The 19388-nt window shown below is 49.1% G+C and overlaps 9 protein-coding genes across 9 annotated transcripts; 5 read left to right on the top strand and 4 right to left on the bottom strand.

Moving 5' to 3' along the window:
* Positions 1-321: 321 nt before the first annotated feature.
* Positions 322-2610, top strand: VE01_05818 (uncharacterized protein). Its single transcript, XM_018275276.2, has 5 exons — positions 322-822; positions 878-924; positions 982-1061; positions 1115-1607; positions 1661-2610. Exons 1-5 carry the CDS (start codon positions 595-597, stop codon positions 2418-2420), a joined length of 1608 nt encoding a protein of 535 aa, XP_018129956.1. The 5' UTR covers positions 322-594; the 3' UTR covers positions 2421-2610.
* Positions 2611-2813: 203 nt separating this feature from the next.
* VE01_05817 (uncharacterized protein) lies at positions 2814-3249 on the top strand (the record flags this gene model as incomplete). The annotated part of the gene is made up of 4 exons (XM_018275275.1): positions 2814-2830; positions 2920-3127; positions 3182-3215; positions 3242-3249. The coding sequence occupies 4 exons, from the start codon at positions 2814-2816 to the stop codon at positions 3247-3249; spliced, it is 267 nt and encodes an 88-aa protein (XP_018129968.1).
* Positions 3250-3987: 738 nt separating this feature from the next.
* VE01_05816 (uncharacterized protein) lies at positions 3988-6882 on the top strand. The gene is made up of 3 exons (XM_018275274.2): positions 3988-4004; positions 4076-4762; positions 4835-6882. The coding sequence occupies exons 2-3, from the start codon at positions 4485-4487 to the stop codon at positions 6393-6395; spliced, it is 1839 nt and encodes a 612-aa protein (XP_018129969.1). The 5' UTR covers positions 3988-4004; positions 4076-4484; the 3' UTR covers positions 6396-6882.
* A 565-nt stretch (positions 6883-7447) lies between these two features.
* On the top strand, positions 7448-8392 carry VE01_05815 (uncharacterized protein; the record flags this gene model as incomplete). Its single annotated transcript, XM_018275273.1, has 4 exons — positions 7448-7658; positions 7856-7992; positions 8045-8173; positions 8231-8392. The coding sequence occupies 4 exons, from the start codon at positions 7448-7450 to the stop codon at positions 8390-8392; spliced, it is 639 nt and encodes a 212-aa protein (XP_018129967.1).
* Positions 8393-10128: 1736 nt separating this feature from the next.
* Positions 10129-10540, bottom strand: VE01_05814 (uncharacterized protein; the record flags this gene model as incomplete). Its single annotated transcript, XM_018275272.1, has 2 exons — positions 10129-10473; positions 10529-10540. 2 exons carry the CDS (start codon positions 10538-10540, stop codon positions 10129-10131), a joined length of 357 nt encoding a protein of 118 aa, XP_018130037.1.
* Positions 10541-11254: 714 nt separating this feature from the next.
* On the bottom strand, positions 11255-11791 carry VE01_05813 (uncharacterized protein; the record flags this gene model as incomplete). Its single annotated transcript, XM_018275271.1, has 1 exon — positions 11255-11791. One exon carries the CDS (start codon positions 11789-11791, stop codon positions 11255-11257), a length of 537 nt encoding a protein of 178 aa, XP_018130035.1.
* A 65-nt stretch (positions 11792-11856) lies between these two features.
* On the bottom strand, positions 11857-13995 carry VE01_05812 (uncharacterized protein; the record flags this gene model as incomplete). The annotated part of the gene is made up of 3 exons (XM_018275270.1): positions 11857-13838; positions 13896-13904; positions 13959-13995. 3 exons carry the CDS (start codon positions 13993-13995, stop codon positions 11857-11859), a joined length of 2028 nt encoding a protein of 675 aa, XP_018130036.1.
* Positions 13996-14437: 442 nt separating this feature from the next.
* Positions 14438-16052, bottom strand: DIM1 (Dimethyladenosine transferase). The gene is made up of 2 exons (XM_018275269.2): positions 15508-16052; positions 14438-15430 (listed from the first exon to the last, which is right to left on the bottom strand). Exons 1-2 carry the CDS (start codon positions 15904-15906, stop codon positions 14657-14659), a joined length of 1173 nt encoding a protein of 390 aa, XP_018129965.1. The 5' UTR covers positions 15907-16052; the 3' UTR covers positions 14438-14656.
* Positions 16053-16133: 81 nt separating this feature from the next.
* Positions 16134-19375, top strand: VE01_05810 (uncharacterized protein). Its single transcript, XM_059463740.1, has 3 exons — positions 16134-16599; positions 16687-18982; positions 19034-19375. The coding sequence occupies exons 1-3, from the start codon at positions 16241-16243 to the stop codon at positions 19175-19177; spliced, it is 2799 nt and encodes a 932-aa protein (XP_059319667.1). The 5' UTR covers positions 16134-16240; the 3' UTR covers positions 19178-19375.
* The last annotated feature ends 13 nt before the right edge of the window (positions 19376-19388 follow it).

The raw sequence follows: 19388 nt of genomic DNA, 5'->3' as shown, positions 1-19388 counted from the left end.
GGATCTTGGCATTCTCACTTACGGAGTATAGTGGACGTGCAGAACAGTACATGGGCGATAAGTAAACAATGCTACTGGCTGCGCCTTTGGTGGTAAAGGTGAGGATCAATGGATCAATGCAGACAGCGAGATCAATGCGCGCGGGTCGCCGGATCTTGTAACGAATCTGCCCCGAACGGTTTCTTGCCCCGGACGGACATTTGTGCTATGACATCTCGCTCCTGCCATTTCTCGCACCCCTTCCTTCGCTTACAGGCCTTCGAGTTGGAGGGGGGGTCAATGGGTCAGCCAATACTTGGCCTGAAGTGCTACATTGGAGACGTTCTAGTTCGTGTTTGCCCATGTGTTGTGGTGTTACTCTATCGTAATGGAGTTGCCATGTGCTGATGGGGTGTGGAGTAACGTAACCTACTGTACCATCCATGCATGGAAAACCAAATTACTCCAACGCCGACACCCCTCTCGTTCTCGATCTCCAATTCCTCTTCTTCTTCTTCATAACACCAACGTCGCTCTTTCTCTGTTTACTCGGATTGGCGTCGATACTGCATATACTATAACAGCCACTATTGATCTGATTGACTCTGGTCGCCGATGTCACTAAGCGAGAAGCAGCAGGATACGAAGGGGGAAGCCGTCTTTGAGACTGAGGGCTCCTCCCCGCCCCTTGAGCAGCCAAATGCCTCTCTTGAACAGCCAAATGCCGGGCTCATCAATGCCTCTGGCCATGTCCAGGAGCTCCAGCGACACTTTTCGCTGCTGAGTCTCTGCTCTGTCGCTATCACGACGGGAAATACTTGGGTAGCAATTGGCGGTGGTATTGTAAGTTGTTTTTGGAGGTTCTGAGGAAGCAATTCAAATCTGACCCGTGCCGCAGGTCATTGCGATTTATAATGGAGGGCCTCCGGGCGTTATTTACGAATTGTAAGACATCCGAGGCCTCATCAATATGTCGATCCGAGCGAGCTAACCAAGCCACAGAATTACCGTGTCTGTCTTTTACTGGCTTATTGCGCTATCAATTGCAGAGCTGGCTTCTGCTATGCCATCTTCCAGTGGAGGTACATATCTCCCAAGACGGCACGAATGTACTTCGCTAACGGGACGCTTTTAGTTTATCACTGGGCATCCATCACTGCTGGAAAGTATGGACGTCCTTGTGGCTACTTCGCCGGGTGGTGGAACTTCCTAGCATGGGTCTTTGGAGCCGCCTCTATCTCCTCCATCTTGGCTAACCAGACGGTTTCTATGTACGCTCTCTTTCACCCAGAGTTCGTCGCAAAGTCATGGCACGTCTTCATCAGCTACCTCATCTGCACATGGCTGTGCTGTCTCACTGTCATGTTTGGGAACAAGGCTCTGCCAATGGTGGGCAACCTGGGAGGCTTCCTCATCATCGCCGGCGTCCTCATTTGTATCATCGTGTGCGTCGTGATGCCAAAGGTTAACGGACTGCCTTACGCATCTGATGACTTTGTGTGGAGGGAGTGGCAAAACCTTACTGGCTACAAGGAGAATGGATTCGTCTTCGTGGCTGGTATGCTCAACGGTGCTTTCGCCGTTGGTTCGCCAGATTGCGTTACCCATCTCGCCGAGGAGATTCCCAAGTAAGTCGCTGCACGTGGATCTGATACTGGAATATGTAACTAATGCTACACAGCCCGAGTCGCAATATCCCCAAGGCTATGTTCGCCCAATACTCCATCGGGTTCATCACGGCGTTGTTCTACATCATTGCCCTCTTCTACTCCATCCAGGACCTCGACGCAATCTTTGAGGCAACCTCGACCTTCCCGCTGGCCTACATCTACCGTCAAGCCACAGGAAGCAACCCCGGAGCTGTTGGTCTTCTTGTCGTGACCTTCCTGCCCACCTTCATCACCTGTATCGGTTGCTACATCACTGCCGGACGAACTTTCTGGACGCTCTCCCGCGACAACGCAACCCCTTACAGCAAGGTTTTCGCAAAGGTACACCCCACCTTCCAGAACCCTTTCAACGCAACTCTCATGTGCGGTGTCATCAACACCATTATGGGCTGCATCTACGTCGGATCTGAGGCCGCCTTCAACGCCTTCGTCGGGGCATACATCATTCTATCAACCCTCTCATTCCTTTGTGCTATCTTGCCGCATCTACTCAGTGGCCGCAGCATCGTTAAACCCGGCTGGTTCTGGATGAAGGGGCCCATTGGGTTTGTTGTCAACGGCATCGCTTGCCTGTACATTATCGCATTCATTGTCATCTTCTGCATCCCCTATGGCGCGCCATTCAGCATCGATGTCATGAACTGGTCGTCGCTTATCACGGGCGGATTGTCGGTGTTTATCGCCGGCTTCTGGTTCTGGCGTCAAAGCGAGTACATCGGCCCGCAGGCTGTGGCGTTGGATGACAAGGTGCTTGCGAAGGATGCAGCATAAGGGGGAGGGAGGATACGAGGTGTTTTGGTATTGGTGTATGAGCGATAGCGAATTGGGTGCAAGACTAGATAGACTAAATTAGACTGTATATATGCATAGCGCATGAACTTATTTGTAAAAGTTACACCACGTAGGGTGGTATTTAGCCATTTAATACAATAATATGCAGCGGGCTACGTGTAAGATAGACAACATTGGCGTGAGATACTTATGAAATAGAACACCGATAGTGCACTAATTAAACCGAATGGAACTATGCTTCAAGATTTAAGAAACGATAAGCGTCCTAGTAGGAATGCAAATAGATGTCTCCTAGCTACTTTTAACTTTTCGGCACCACTTCCACAGCGGTGGCGGCTTGTTGTTGTTGAAACATATTCCTCACCACGCACTATGGAACAAGCCATCTCGTAAGATCAACATGTAACGCCAAGTGCACAGAGTATGGCCGACTGCGGAGTTATCCTCGCCTATAGTCAACAATACTGACATCTGACAGGTCTAGACTCCGCCGCGGCCCGGATGTTTTGGCCCGTGAGCCAATATTCAGCTTAGATGGACCTTATCAATACATTGGCAGGTTGCCGAATGCGGAGGAGAAGCAGGGTCGTTGGTGGTCGTCGATCCAGAGTCTTTGGAAGATGCCGTGCTTCAACGGTGGAACTTGGATGCGTCGCAGGGTGCTTGCGTATGTGATCGATCGATCGGTATGTGGCAGGATGATTTAGGAAAAAATCGGCAGATTTAAAATTTGAACGTAGAAACGGTTCATGGAACTCTCCGAGACGCCCCACTGTACAGCCTACCATTCTAACATTCAGCTGCCTAAACTAGCCCGACTCCGCGCTATTTAAGACCCCTGCCCGCCTATAGTCAACCTCAACCAAGGTCCCCCCTACAACTTCAACCAAGGTTTCCCCTACAACTTAGGCTAGCTCACGTATAACTCAATTTAAAGCAGAAGCACCTCGGGGTCCAAAGACGGAAGTGGAAGTCGAAATGAAGCATTCCCCGAAGTTCCAGTATCAAATTGACTCAAATGAAACGTGCGAAACGCACCCTAAATACGCAACCTAAATACTTTTGAGGTGCGTTTCGTGTGAGTGAGAGCGCCCGCGCCCGGTTCGTGGAGCGGTTCGTGCTTGGGGGGTCTTCGGTGTTTTCGGCGAGGATCCGAGACGTGCGTAAGCAGAAGATGACGGTTCGGCAATGCGAACGGTAACTAATACAGCGCCGGATAGGACCCGTGAAGGATAGCCGCCATGGGCCTTAGGAATCCCGTGAAATTGTTAGGCAGGGCTGATCAGTGAAGTCCTGGACAGTTTGATGTTCCCGATGCCAGCGGTTGATAATCCGGCGTCTCAACGCCCCTAACTAGTTAGCTTGCCGCAGGGCGGTGGTTTAATGGCTCCATCGCCGTCGTGGCAGTGTAATCTTTCTCTTAAGACATTAATGCAATTAGGGTCTATCACCGTCCCCTATTATGTTAGCATGATAAAGAAGCATTGGTGAGGGAGGATACGAGGGTAGACAAAGGGGGGTGCGGGGGTAGATAAGGATACGGTGACTGAGCACGCTGGATGAGTATTTTTCCTTCCCCCCTTTCTAAAAACCAAAAGCGCACGAGAAGAAGAGTCAGCACTGACACATTGTAGTGGGGGTGGCAGCTTTAGAGTGGGGTGCTTTCGTTGTGTTTGGTGTATTTCTACTAGGGTGGGAAATTGATTTGATCAGATAAGATGATTTGATTTGATCAGATTAGATTATCCCTGCATGAGAACCCCCGCCTTGGACCTTTTAAAGGAATCACAATCAGCCATCCTCCGAAATTTTGCCTACTGCCCCCATATAGTAAAGAAAATGCTGAAGAGACAGAGGCATCGCCGCCAGTTCCGTGGAGAATAGCTAATCCTTCCGTCTTGGCTATGGCGCCGCAATCAGACCGCTCGGTGAAGGGAAGCATTCTCCCTCCTTCACCGAGCGATCTCGGAGCGCATACTTTGAGTCTTTCACATTCTTATTAAGCTCGTGGTCGGTGTCTTCCTTGGGCTTACGTCTACCACCATGTTTGCCATCATGGGCAATCCCAATCCCCTTCTTCTCGAGGCCGACACGGAGAAGAACCTCGACAGGAGCCTCGACAAGAATCCTGAGAAGAGCCTTGACAAAAGCGACAACGCCGACCAGCACGCTATCGAGACCTTTGCCGCTTGGGGAGCCAACAGAAACAATGAAGAGCATGGCTATGACTCCGACGGCAAGTCATGGCACGATGGTGTTTTGCGCATCCGCGCTATCACTACCATGTGGTCTAAGAAGTCCATGTGGTCCATGTTTGCCCTGTAAGACAGACTGCTTTGCCAACTTTGCCTCCTCCTGTGATGAACTCCCACTAATATCTTCTTTGTATGTAGGCTCTGGCTGATCTCATTTGTCGACATTATCCAGAATGCCCTCGATTATTCTCTCAACCCCTATATTACCTCTTCTTTCGCTTCCCACGGCCTCATGAATGTCAGCAGCGTCATGTCCTCTGCAGTAGGCGCATGCACCCCTTTGGCCCTGGCTAAGATTATTGACATCTGGGGTCGTGTCGAGGGCTTCACCTTCATGCTCATCATATGCGTCATTGGTATGATTCTCAAGGCCACCACCCACAGCGTGCAACAGTACGTCGGAGCCCACGTCCTCTACTGGACTGGTCACATTGGCATGATGTATGTCATCAACGTGATGGTTTCCGACATGACCACTCTCAGAAATCGCGCCATACTATTCGCTGTCAATGGCCTCCCTCGCGTCGCTAGTACGTTCTTAGGTCCCAGGATCGGCCAGGCGTTCTATGATAACCTCAACTACCGATGGGCGTTTGGAGCCTTCTCCATTATCCTCGTCGGCTGCAGCATTCCGGCCATGGGTCTCATGGTTTTCATGTATCGTAAGGCGGACAGGGCAGGCCTTGTTAAGAAGCACGAGTCCTCTGGGAGGAAATGGTACCAGTCGATTCTGCATTATGCCATTGAGATTGATGTCCTCGGCATCCTTCTGATATGTGGTGCCGTAATCTTGACAACCATTCCCTTCTCTCTAATTTACTACGCCCCACAGGGCTGGAAGACCCCCTATATCATTGCCATGCTGGTGCTTGGTGTCCTCCTATACCCAGCCTTCTGGTTATACGAGGTGACGCTGGCGCCCAAGCAGTTCCTAGACTTTAGGTACCTAAAGAACGGCACCATTCTCGGCTCTTGCTTCCTATACGGCGTCATGTTCCTATCCACCTTCACCTGGAACGCCTATCTGTATTCATTCATCCAGGTTGTTTACCTTTTGGACATTAGCACCGCCAACTACGTCGTCAACTCCTACTCCCTCACCTCCACTGTCTTGTCCCCCATCGTCGCTTTCATCATCAGCTATACCGGAAACTTCAAGTGGGTCGCCTACTCGGGCGTTCCCATCATGTTGCTTGGTACCGCTCTCATCCTCCCCTTCCGCACTGCCGAAAACGTAGGCCTCGTGGCTTTAACGCAGGTGGTCGTCGGTCTCGGCGCTGGCATCTTCGCCACCTGTAGCAGCATCGCCATTATGGTTCCCGTCACCCATGAGGAGTTCGCTGCCGTCAATGCCCTCTCCAGCCTCTTCGGCGGCTTCGGTGCCTCCATCGGCTCCGCCATTGCCGGCGCCATCTGGAACAACGTCGCGCCCGGCGAGCTTCTCAGGCGGTTGCCGACCGGGAGTAAGGACCAGGCTGCCAAAATCTTTGGTGATATCAATGTTCAAATCGCCTTACCAATTGGGTCCCTGGAGCGCGAGGCCATTGTTGGCACCTACAGGCATGTCATGAAGTTGATGACCATCACCGGCGTGTGCCTCATGCCCCTATGCGCTATTTCCATCTTCTTCTGGAAGAACGTCAACATCAGGAAACTGGAGGAGGAGAAGGGCAAGCAGACTAAGGGTACCGTCCTGTGAGCTTGGCCGTGCCTAAATTATTGGACGATGCTGGGGGGCAAGGAAATCATACCTATACTTGGAGACGAGGATATCATATATGACTCTAAAGGTATCCAACGGACAATAGATGAGGCCTTAGGGGCCCTGGATAATACCATGGGAATAAAAGCCTTGACAAACCATCATATGCGTTAGAATAACCATCTAGCGCCACCGCGTACTATAGCTGAGCGACGTCGATTTTCGGGCAGGGTGTATCCGTACCCACATATCTCTGCCACTCTGATACGGAAAGCGCCATGGTTTCGTTCCTTCCACCCATGGTTACCATTCCGATGCGGAAAGAGCGATGGTTTCGTTCCTTCCGTCTATAGTTCTCAGATGCGCGCACATTTGGGTAGGCGCGACCCACGTCTTAGATCTTGCCTGATACGGAAAAGCCAGCAGACAAGTTCTAATTTGACGTAATAAAATAAATATACTAAAATATAGGGGTAAGTCCTAGAGCAATACGATGATATCGAATTTACAAACATGTTTCTATGCTATTCAGGTGTCAGAAGGTTCCACGGCAAATATTAACAACCAAAACCATACTCCGCGAGGCTGCAATTAATGTAAGCTCCGATTGTCGCAATGGAATGTTTATAACCCAATGTGCGAATCCATTTGCAGATAGATCTTCCAATTAGTGCTGACCTGCACTTACGCTCTTCGTATAGACGTACGTACATTCCCCACAGCCCATCTTCCTTCCCCGCGTTATACTCTATCATTAGCGGGTGGTACGGGCCGAACGCTGCGAGTTTTAGTGAAACAATTTACCCGTACGAACCAAAACAAAAGCCTAGCAGCTGCATACAAAATCCTCCATTTTAGATTAAGGTATTATGCAAAAGGCTTATCTAAGTTGTGGCAGTTTAGTTTATCCATCTACAGATGTTTTGTTTACTCCGGTTTTCCGCCGTCCTTCTTAGAATTTGGATTGTAAAATAAAAAAGAATGGCTACAACTCCATGACATGAAGCAAAAACATATCATTTGCAGCAGTTGTGGGATTGCTTTACACCATGAGTTACAACCTCCTTGCGAATGAGACATCCGATAAGGACTCGGAAAATGACCCCGCCGACCGCACTCCTTTGATACGTCGTTTAAACCACTATAAGATCTTGTTTTTTCTAATGCTCTTCGTCTGGGTGGGAAGTTTCAGCACCTGGGCATGGTTACAATATACTAAACAAGCAGACCAAGAACCTAAAGGATCTCCCTTCCTCCTTGGTAAGTAAGCTGCTCTAACTTTAGTTGGGTTTATCTGACGCTGACTTCGAAGTACCCCGGAGAGGTGTAACTTTCCAGCCAGATCCGAGCTTCCATTTTACAAACACCGATCAAGGGAATTCATCTTGGCAGTCTTTATTTCCAAGTCCGTTTACCACCTACTTTTGCCCTTTATATATGGCTAATTCATGCACCAGCTGGTAGCGGCATGGTTACAATAACGGAGCCCGAAAGATTCAATTTGCCGCCAAGTTACCCCGATCATCATAAAAACTCCACCTCCACGAAGGCCGAAGTGTATTCCATGTCTATGTATCATCAACTACATTGTCTCGTAAGCTCTGCTAGTTTTACACTGCTACGAAGTATCTGACTTTATTCTACAGGCATCGATTAGGTTGCACTTCGGCTCGATGACCGGAAAATTTAACGCAGAAACCGACAAACCAATAACCAGGAGGCGCGTTTTTCGTCCTGAATCGCATCTCGACCATTGTTTTGACTATTTGCGACAGGTATGGTATTCGAACCTTACCGTAACTGATTCGGTAGCTAACTCTCTGGAACAAAAGGCAATTATGTGTGCTGGGGATATGGCACTCGAGTCATCAGTGGTGCCTAATGAGTTTGGATTCAATGGCTGGGGAACGTTACATCAATGCGCGGATTGGCGTGTAATGTGGGATACTGCAACTGCCAATAGATATATGTACGATCCAGATGAAGAAATGTGAATAACTGCATATTGGTTCAGCCGCTACTGCTGCTGCTGACAATGGTCCCTTGACTGCCGTGGTAAACTGACGGAACAAGTCCAAGGCTATAACCCGTAAGTACGTACTATTAAAGGACATTCACATATCCTTACTATTCGCTAATTCTCTCATTGATCTTTTGTGTGAATCAGATTCAGCCTACGAATTCGGACACGCGGAACCCCCTAATCACCTCCGTGCTCCTGTACCCCGCCAGTTCCATACCCCACAAACCATACTTGCTACGGAATACTTATCCGTCAGAGTATTTATAGCGGAGAATGTCTCAGTTCATGCAATTTTACTAGCGGAAGCTGCATCCGCCAAAGGATTGGGGATGAAGAAGGATTCAATATACGTAAAATGTATCCAGATGGTCACCTACTTGGCTTTTGACACCCCTCGTAAATGATATTCTTATGCATAAAAGTCAGCACTAGTATGGATAAAACTGTAAATATTTAGCCTGATGGTATTTCTGCAAGTAGGTTAGGTCATAACCTTGCCATGACCTTGTGCATGCATACACTGCGGCAAAGCTAAAACATACCTACGATAAGGCTCCCCTCTTACTAGATATCCACAGCTGTAAATCAAACCTCTCATACTACTAAATATCAAAGACTCAAAGCAATGGTGTCCGTCAGCAAAGCAATACCGTATTTGGTACGGCTAAATACGACTGATTCAGGCTACAGGACATTTACGAACTCATGGTTAGCTCTTACGGATAGTACAGGCGATATCGGCACTGGACTATAGAGTATAAATATCACCTTAATCTTCTCTGTTTAAGAATTACAACGCAACCAACAAACAACACTTTATACACCAGCTCAACCTAAACCCTTCAGTTCAGTTCTATAACTCAGACAACATGCAGATCACTTCCGTTTTCATCACCCTCGTGAGCCTTATGGCTGTTACAAACGCTGCTCCCGATGCACTTGTCAGGAAGGCTCTTGATTCTGCTGTGATGCAATATCCTGGGGATCTCAGCATGGACTTGATCAAACGCTCCCAAGCTGCGGCTCGATGCAACGTTGCCTGCCCTTGCAACTGGTGCGGCATGACCATTTGCTGCCAATGCAACTGCTAGAGGTCAGTATACTGTTGGACGACGCCATAAGAGCACCGTGTTAACTATTGAAGTGCAGACAAAACCTTGAAATGAGGAAGCTAGATTTATGCTGTTGAATTTCAGATTGATGGTGGTGTGCCAACTGTTTAAGGCCATACTTGCCGAGAAGTTGTAGTACAGCTCATAACTCTCATTATAATGCAATTCTAGATAAAGTTAAAGACAAATCAAAGCTTATTTCGAGACTAAAGATAGTGACAACAATCTCAGACGTGGGTGTTTGTGATATAAATATACCTGGCCCGCTGAGCACAACGTCAATTTATTGCCGTTGGTCCTTTGATATATACGACGAGTGCAATAAGCGTCATTATACTAGTTTTCTCACGTGTGCCTTGTCAGCATTAAGACACCATATCATCTCCTCTATTAGGACATCTTCCGAGCTTAGAATACTACCTTTGCCGATGTGGCAGAGGTTATAACAGGATCTCGTCAACGCAAACAATATTTATTTAATTACCATTTTACAGATGTGCGAGGTTATTTGAGGGGAAATATGAATATTATAATTCTCCTATTGATAGGTGTGACAAGAACAGCCCCGAAAATTAGATACTGTGTATCTACAAGGCTACAATGAGCTAACATATTTGACACTCTTTGCTTTTGTCCCTAGATCAAAGCACAAGCTGGCTTCGTTGTCGCCGACCTCTGTAACCGCTGAGATTTCATCTTGACAGCTCGAATCGCTGTAAAATTTCACCTGGGCGTCCCAGAAGTTCGAGCCAAAGATTTGAGCAGATGTCATAGCTTCCGGTGCTGCAACACAAACTCCAGTGGTAACAGGACCAGTCATTATGGTGCCGCCCGCACACTCAAAGTCGGTATATCCAAAGAATTGGCGTGTATCGCGCTGTTCGACATGTGGCCCAGGATAAGCAAGTACGGCCGCAGCCAACACCGCGAGCTTTAAGATCTATACAGCTGTTAGAAATAAATCAGACTCTATATTACAACGGAAGAAATCGTACTGTAGATTGCATATTTGGCTGATAAAAATTTGTATAATGAGATATGTGGTGATTCTGTGTGGTGGGTTTGATAGTGAGAGTTAATATTACCAAACAGGTCAAGTCTTATATATCGCTGTTATTTTCAATCTGTCTTCTCATGATTGCTCGCAGTCAAACATCACTTTCATACAGTAAATATATGCCGTGCTTACTCTTCTCTTATAAATCTTGCTGTAAGGAGTAGTATGCAATTGTCGGCACAGAACTTCATCGTATTTCGTATTGATGCCGTCTTAACCGGTAGCTAGATTGTTACTCTCATACTGATCTGCAGCATGCGCATAATTATATCTCAGAATTTACTATGCAATAGACGCAAACTGTATCGTTTAAAGCGCAACCCAACTGCCGTACTTCCTCTCCCCATATAAAGCAGGTGACCCCTGTCATGCCATACAACCCCATGTAATCACCCTAATGTTACGGCTTTCAGCGGAACTATTTACCGAGTAAGTATTTAGGTGGTAAACAGCAAAACTAATGCCGGAACACCGACAGCGGCAGACATTTATCAAAGTGTGTGTTGAAAAGGACGGAGGGAGAGTGCGGATAGATAAGTGAGGGACTATAACTACCTGTAGTTCTAAGGTTCGGGAAGATAACCATTAAATAAACATGTTAATCCGGTAGGGAGCTGTGTTTTCGTAATATACTCATATAATCCCTCTTACACGATGCTAACCCCTAAATAGCCACTCCGCTGCCTTTTCCCGCCGCAACTGCTGCCTCTAGTCCAGCTGTCACCATGAGATACACGCTCCTCGGCACCAGCGGACATGTGTGGGACCTTACCGGCCAGACTGGCTGTGGGAGATCAACATCTGCGCCGCTGTCGAGAAGCAATTGAACAATCTCCAAATGCCGTAACTCCATTGCCACCTGCACGACCCATCCGCAGTGAAAGTGAATTGGTATTACCAAGTTAAGGCCATCGTATTCCTGGTTATGGTATACGTGGTAACCAATATTGGGATCCGCACCGTTTGCAAGAAGAAGCCTGACCATATCTGCATTACCAGCCCTGGCTGCTCGAACAAGAGGGGCTATGAAGTCTCCCTCTTGGAGTGGTGGCGGGATTCCGAAAGTACATTGGTGAAAATACGGATCGGGGGGAATAGGCCGATCTGATTCCTCGAAGTCACAGCTAACGCCGCTCGCAAGTAGGATATTGACGATTGCTGTGTCCTGCTGATCCACAGCTAGACACAGGGATCTGGTCATTGAGACTCGGTTTGTTTTCTGGGCTAAAATTTCCACAAGTTTCTTGTTCCTTCGCCTCACTGCCTTTATGAGGGCAGGTCCCTGTGTCTTGTAGTTCCCTGTGTCTTGTAGCAAGTATAATTCGCGTCGGCTCCTTTTTCTAGGAAAAGGTTGACGAGACCGAGGTTATCGTGTCCCACGGCCCATTCCAGCGGAGTGGTTGGAATGTTGTCTAGTAAAAATGGCACAAAGTCTCCATCGCTCCTTTCGTCGTAGTAAAGAATCCAGGTATTCAAGTCTATTTCATATTCAAGGATTTGTGAGATCGTATGGTTACTGTATCCAGCTTTCAACGCAGCCGCTAGTGCGTCCTTCTTCTGAACTTGACTGGGAAGATTGTGCGAAACTAGTTCAACACTATCTTGGGCTGTGGTGAAATTACGTCCAGCCGTAGGTGAAGATTCCAAAGGCTTCTGTGCCTCAACCACCGGCCCAGGAGCTTTGAGACTTGCCGGGCGTTTCTCGTTAGTGAAACGATTCCTAAAATGGAACTCTTGGGTTATTGGCTCCCACACCAACTCCCACCCATCATCTTCAGATTTAGAAGAACTCTTCTCCGAGGCAGTATCTTCATTTCCATCCCTAACCTTATCGATAGGATTCCAGCGTGTGTAACTGAAGATTTCCATTTTCTCGTATATAATTCCTTTGGATTGTCGTCGCACTGCGGGGGGGTTGCGTTTGTCGGGTTCGACTCTGAAAACTGGCGTGGAATTGATGGGTTTAAAGGGGGTCATATATGTCCGCTCAAGTAGCTCATGCCAATCTACATCGTGGAAGAACGCGTGAGCTTTTACCTCTGAAGACCCGTTTGCCCCCAGGCGCTTTTTAGGGTCCTTGTGGAGAAGCCCAACTAGAATGTCCCTGGCAGTTGGTGAAAGGCTGTTAGGGAGCTGTGGTAGAGGTTCACCGATAATTCTACGTTCTCGCTCATCGGCCTCTGCGTGGTAGAAAGGGGGTAGTCCGGTCAACATCTCATAGAGAATAATCCCCAAGCTCCACCAATCCACTTCCCGGGAGGTTTCTTGGCCGAGAACGACCTCAGGGGCTGGATACTCAGGTGTGCCGGGCATGATGTGATCGCTGTCCTTCAGCTCGAGCCCGAAGAGGCCGGGACTGCATAGACTGACATGGCCATATGAGTCTAGAAGGATATTCTCCGGCCTCAGAGATGCGAGAATAATACCTTTGCCGTGCAGATATTCCAGCACACAGACTAGCTCAGCAGCATAAAGTCTCGCAACGTCAACGTCAAAGCGTCGCTGCCTTTGGAGGTGAGAAAAAAGGTGTCCGCCATCAGCCAGCCCTGAAAGAAGGCTCAGCCCCTTAGACGATTTGAACGCAAATTTGAGCGATGCGATGAAGGGATGTTCAATCCGGGAGTAAAGGCTGTATGTCAGGTCTAACCCAGAAACGTTTTGGTCTATGGGGATCGTCTTCATGGCGTAGCTTCGACCCGAGTCTTCTTTTTTGACATAGACAAGATCGCCAGTATTAACTTCTTTGGAGACTCGCCACATTTTCCAGTCATCTAAGGGGAGTATCTCTTTCGCGACGTAAGAAACCTCGAGTAACACTCTTCCGCTCCCATCTTGAACATCTACCGCCACCGTACCCAGAGTCCGGGATTCCAGAAATGGGTCCAATTTGATCGACCCAAGCAGTACGACTTGGCATTCTTTCGAAACATCATAGTTCCTGACGAACAGGTGCACGATAAGCTCAGAAGAGGCAGAGACGTCAAACTTAATTGGGGTGGGATTGCCCATCCAATGAACGCTTCCCTTCCTTCCCCAACATATGGACTCGGCGGATACCTGGAACTTTTCATATTCCAAGACAGCATAAGGCAGCCATTGCTTGTGCAGTTCTGGATCAGCAAACCCTACTGAACTAGACCCTTCGCCCAGATGTGGTAGGCTCAGATTAGTAGCTTGGAAGAGTATAACAGTTAGAATTCCTGTTCCGTGCGGACTGGACTGCTCCAAGGGAATGATTTCAGAAGGAGCTACGATAGTTAGTCTATACAGGCGCTTTTATAGCTAGAGAGCACATCAAAACGTACCTTCATCTTCTAATAGAGGACGAGTCAACCTGGGAGGTGTCTACCAGCTCTTACTGCTCGTACTCTCTCCAAGATCTACAGTGTCCTTAACTGATGACATCGTTGATAGTTCTGGTTAAGCTTATTTAATAATAGCAAGATAGGCATGTGGGGCGCCTCTAACATCAGGTACGTGCGCGTCCGTATACAGTGGGTCGCTTATGAAGAGAACAGCCAATTAGAGCTTTGAGAATAAATATACGAGGTTGTGCTCACAATATGAGAACTTAACCCCCCACGATTTCTAGGGTGGTTAAATGGTAAAAGATGTGGTCTTATGGCCGATGCTGGTTTTAGCCATTAGTTTAAATGTAGCCTAACATTACGAATCAATTTAAATTCATATCCATGATAATTGGGACACCGAGATAATTATTATCAGAATATTATCACCGAAAACCAAAAGCTTCATGAAAGTAGCTCGGACAAAACACTCAACAGGGTATTCTCATTAATCCATGATATTCTCAAGAGCATCCTTTAGATCCTTCAACTGAACATCTCCATGACCTGTTGGGCAAAGAGCGAATGCCCTGAGAGTAAATAGTGCCCACTTGATCGTTCGTTTTTAACTGTAAAAAATGTTTCATTCCGTATGGCTTTTTTTCTATATACCCTTACTAAATAAAGTGATGTCTTGTGCATGCATCACATACAATATGCCTCCTAACGCCCGCTAACCCCACCAACGCCTCATTTGAACATCGCACGTCAAAGTAACTCTACGCGAAATGGAGTCCCTCAGCATTGAACCCAGCGAGCAAGCGGAGGAAGTCATTCTCATCGCACTTCGCAGCGCGACGATCCGCAAGTTCTGTCTCCTCCAGAACGCGCATAATCTTCGACCGCACGAGAGCCGCGACGCGGGTCTTGGGACGTTTGGACTTGGTTTTTTGTGGCGCAGCGGGAGATTGAGCGGCGAGTTCCTTGAAGAAGGAGGGGGCATCATCGTCGTCTGCTGCATCGTCTGCTCCTCCATTGATGTCGCCATCACCATCAACATCCATAATCCCATCCCACTCCTCCTGTGCCGGCCCGCTATCCTCAATATCCATATCCTCATCCTCACCATCCACGACGCCCTCCTCAAGCGGAACGTCATTCATAGCACACCAAACCCGATAATTCCTCTCCACCAGAGCCAGAACCTCCTTTCCACTCCAACTCGCTCTCATAAGGCGATTCTTCCTCACAAAGCATACCCTGAGCATTCCATCCCACTCCTCCCAGCTGACGCCTGGCCGGTCGCTGCCAGTTTTCGGTTCGATGCGCACCACAGACGATTCAACCTGTGGAGGGGGCTTGAAGTTGTTTTTCCCAACCTTCATGATGTGCGTTATGCGTGCCCAGAACTGGGCGTTCACACTGAGGCGGCAGTATAGGGCATCGCCAGGGCGTGCCGTCAGGCGGAGCGCGAATTCGCGCTGAAACATGAGAATCGAGGTGCGCGGCGGGTTTGGGAGAGAGAGGAGCTTGAAAACTAGCGGGGAGGAAATCTATGGGTTTGTTGTTAGCATGTTTAGCATGCGGGGTTCCACGAGGACAGGGGGGGAGGAAGGAGCAGACGACGAACCTGATATGGTGTATTGGAAATGCAGACGTCGAACGGCGGTAGCTCAGTTTTAATCACATCCCCCAGCAGGACATCCAAGCGCTTCTGCATCGGCGTACCCTGAACACGCTTCGTCACTTCGGCGGCCATGCGGGGATCGAGTTCTACGGCAATGACTTTGCGAGCCTTCTCGAGGATGCGGACTGTCAAATTTCCTGTTCCCGGGCCGACTTCAAGAACAACATCTGAGGGCTTCAGATCGGCTTTCTGGACAATCGCTTCCGCTACACCGGGGTTCTTCAGGATATGTTGTCCGACGTTGGTGTTGAATTTGAAGACATTATTCGTTTGCTTTGCCGCTTTTTCGTAAGGTGAGCTTGTCGCGGCGCTATTGCGCTTGCCACCCTTGAGTTTGCCCATTTCGCTCTAATATGGAAGAATCAAGGATGGAGTTCGGGTTGCGGACTGTTTTAGAAACGAGGGCGTAGAGTGCTCGTGACACTGCTGGGGAAAGAGGGCGAGGTTTCGTTTTTGCGACATAAAATCGCGGATTTCTTTGATGGTGGTGGTGACTTTTTGTCGTTATCTTAGTGTGTGGGGCTTATCGCAACTAGCTAAATAATTAAGGTCTGGTCACGTGGTTCAGCCTGGTCTTTTCTGGCTTCGCCTTGCCTTGGAGGCGCATCTAAATTCAACGCCACGATATTAGATTTTACATTTCGAAACATAAGAGTCCTAAGAGGCAGTCGCAAAGATGTCTGGACGACGCGACTTTCTCAATCAACCGGCCCCCGAGAACTACGTCGCTGGTCTCGGTCGTGGCGCCACTGGATTCACCACCCGCTCAGATCTTGGGCCGGCGCGCGAGGGCCCGAGTGAGGATCAGATCAAAGAAGCGCTCGCAAAGCGCGCGGCACAGCTCGGCGCAGCTGCCCCATCAGCATACGGAGTTCCTGAGAAGAAAGAAGAGGAAGACGACGACGAGCGCTTCCAGGATCCCGAGAACGAGGTCGGACTATTCGCTGGGGGAACGTATGACAGGGAGGACGATGAGGCAGACAGGATATACCAAGATGTAGAAGAGAAGATGGATAGGCGGCGGAAGATACGCAGGTTTGTCCCCCCTTCTCCCACCCCCACCCCAACCCTGCATAGCAGATGGTTTATCAAAGATGAACAGAATACCGACCAGGCCTACAGGGAAGCACGCGAGAAAGCCGAGCGCGAAGAATACGAGCGCAATAATCCGAAGATCCAACAGCAGTTTGCGGACCTCAAGCGCGCGCTTGGTACCGTTACCGATGAGGACTGGGCGAACCTACCAGAGGTGGGCGATCTGACGGGCAAGAATCGCAGGAGCAAGCAAGCTCTCAGGAACAAGTTCTATGCCGTTCCGGATAGTGTGTTGGCTGCCGCTGGGACCACAGGACAAATGGGAACGACGGTTATGGAGGACGGAATGGCGTCAACGACTGAGCAAGGAGACGGGACAATGACGAACTTTGCGGATATCGGAGCGGCGAGAGATAAGGTCCTGCAGGTTCGTTTGGACCAGGCTTCAGCGGGCAATGGTGGAGATTCCGTGGCAGGAAGTGCTACAAATATTGACCCTAAGGGTTATCTCACCAGTCTGGCAAAATCACATATCGGCGAAGGCGATGCGCAAGTGGGCGACATCAAGCGCGCACGAGTGCTGCTGGAATCTGTTATTCGAACGAACCCGAAGCACGCCCCTGGCTGGATTGCGGCGGCGCGTCTGGAAGAACTTGCGGGCAAGATGGTTGCTGCGAGGAATGTCATCGCGCGGGGCTGCGAGCACTGTCCCAAGAGCGAAGATGTGTGGGTGGAGAATATCCGACTCAACGACAACCACAATGCGAAGATTATTGCGGCAAACGCGATCAAGAATAACGACCACTCGATAACCCTATGGATTGAGGCTATGAACCTTGAGGCAGAGCCGAGGGCTAAGAAGAGGGTAATACGTCACGCGTTGGATCACATCCCACAATCTGTTTTGCTATGGAAAGAGGCCGTCAATCTGGAGGAAGATCCAAACGATGCCAAGCTCTTGTTAGCCAAGGCAACAGAGATCATCCCACTGTCCGTCGAATTATGGCTGGCACTGGCTAGACTTGAAACTGCTGAAAATGCGCAAAAGGTTCTCAACAAGGCCCGCAAAGCTGTCCCAACATCTCATGAAATTTGGATTGCTGCGGCAAGGCTTCAGGAACAACAAGAAGTGGCAAGTGGCGTTCCGAGCAAGATCAATGTCATGAAGCGTGCCGTCCAGGCCCTTGCCAAGGAGTCTGCTATGCTTAAGAGAGAAGACTGGATCACCGAAGCCGAGAAGTGCGAAGACGAAGGTGCAATTCTGACCTGCGGCAACATCATCAGAGAGATTCTGGGGTGGGGCCTCGACGAGGATGATGACCGAAAGGACATCTGGATGGACGATGCCAAGTCTAGTATTGGGAGAGGGAAATACGAAACAGCAAGAGCTATCTATGCCTACGCACTCCGTGTATTTGTCAACAGCAAGACCCTGTGGCTTGCTGCTGCTGACCTGGAGAAGAATCACGGTACAAGGGAGACTTTGTCGCATTTGTTGGAGAAGGCTGTGGAGGCTTGCCCACAGAGCGAGGTTCTGTGGATGATGCTCGCCAAAGAGAAATGGCAGGCTGGGGAGATCCAGGAGGCAAGGATGGTACTCGGCAGAGCCTTCAACCAGAACCCGAACAACGAAGACATCTGGCTTTCTGCTGTCAGGCTCGAAGCTGATAATGGCGAACCGGACCAGGCGAGGAATCTGCTCAAGGTCGCGAGACAAGAAGCTCCCACCAACCGTGTTTGGATGAAGAGTGTTTCTTTCGAGCGCCAGCTCGGCAATGTCGACGCCGCGCTGGACCTTGTTAACGAAGCCCTGCAATTATTCCCTGCGGCTGACAAGCTGTGGATGATGAAGGGACAGATCTACGAGGGCGAAGGGAAACTTCCCCAAGCCCGCGAAGCCTACAGCACAGGCACAAAAGCCTGTCCCCGTTCGGTAGCTCTATGGTTGCTCTACTCACGCCTCGAGGAGAAAGCAGGAATGGTTGTCAAGGCCCGATCTGTACTTGACCGTGCCCGCCTCGCTGTTGCCAAATCGCCAGAGCTGTGGGTGGAATCTATTCGCGTCGAAAGACGAGCAAATAATATTAGTCAGGCAAAGGTTCTCATGGCGAAGGCGCTACAGGAAGTCCCAAAGAGTGGTCTGCTGTGGAGTGAGTCTATTTGGCACTTGGAGCCTCGAACCCAGCGCAAGCCCCGCAGTTTGGAAGCTATCAAGAAGGTTGATGACGATCCGATACTCTTCGTGACCGTAGCGCGCATCTTCTGGGGCGAGCGCAAGCTGGAAAAGGCGCAGAATTGGTTCGAGAGGGGCATTGCGTTGGACCCGGACTTGGGAGATACTTGGGCGTGGTATTATAAGTTCCTGATGCAGCATGGAACGGATGTAAGTTTGCCAATTAACTCTCTGCAGAGGCAGTCGCTAATATTAAATCAGGAGAAACGTGCAGACGTCGAGGCAAAGTGTATTCTTAGCGAGCCGAGGCATGGCGAGATATGGCAGAGCGTTGCGAAGGATCCGAAGAATGCGTCCAAGAAGACAGTAGAGATTCTAAAGACTGTAGTGACGCGGCTGGAGTGATATGAATAGAAGTGTGTTACAAATAGGTCAAGATATGGGTCTTGCAGGCGTTACTGGAAATACAGGTTGATAATGCCAAGGCATATCCTCTTACACGGTCTCAGTTTACAATCAGACCCTTTTTTCAAGGTGCCAAATCCAACGAGAATGTATATAGAATATAATTCCTGGGTAACCGCCTTATTTGTTGTAGCCCTGAGTTTACTTGAAC

This window comes from Pseudogymnoascus verrucosus (assembly GCF_001662655.1).
Source record: "Pseudogymnoascus verrucosus strain UAMH 10579 unplaced genomic scaffold scaffold_24, whole genome shotgun sequence".
In the NCBI taxonomy this organism is placed as follows: Eukaryota; Fungi; Ascomycota; class Leotiomycetes; order Thelebolales; family Thelebolaceae; genus Pseudogymnoascus; species Pseudogymnoascus verrucosus.
The sequence above is the reverse complement of the archived record's forward strand: the minus strand, read 5'-3'. Positions and strand labels throughout refer to the sequence as shown.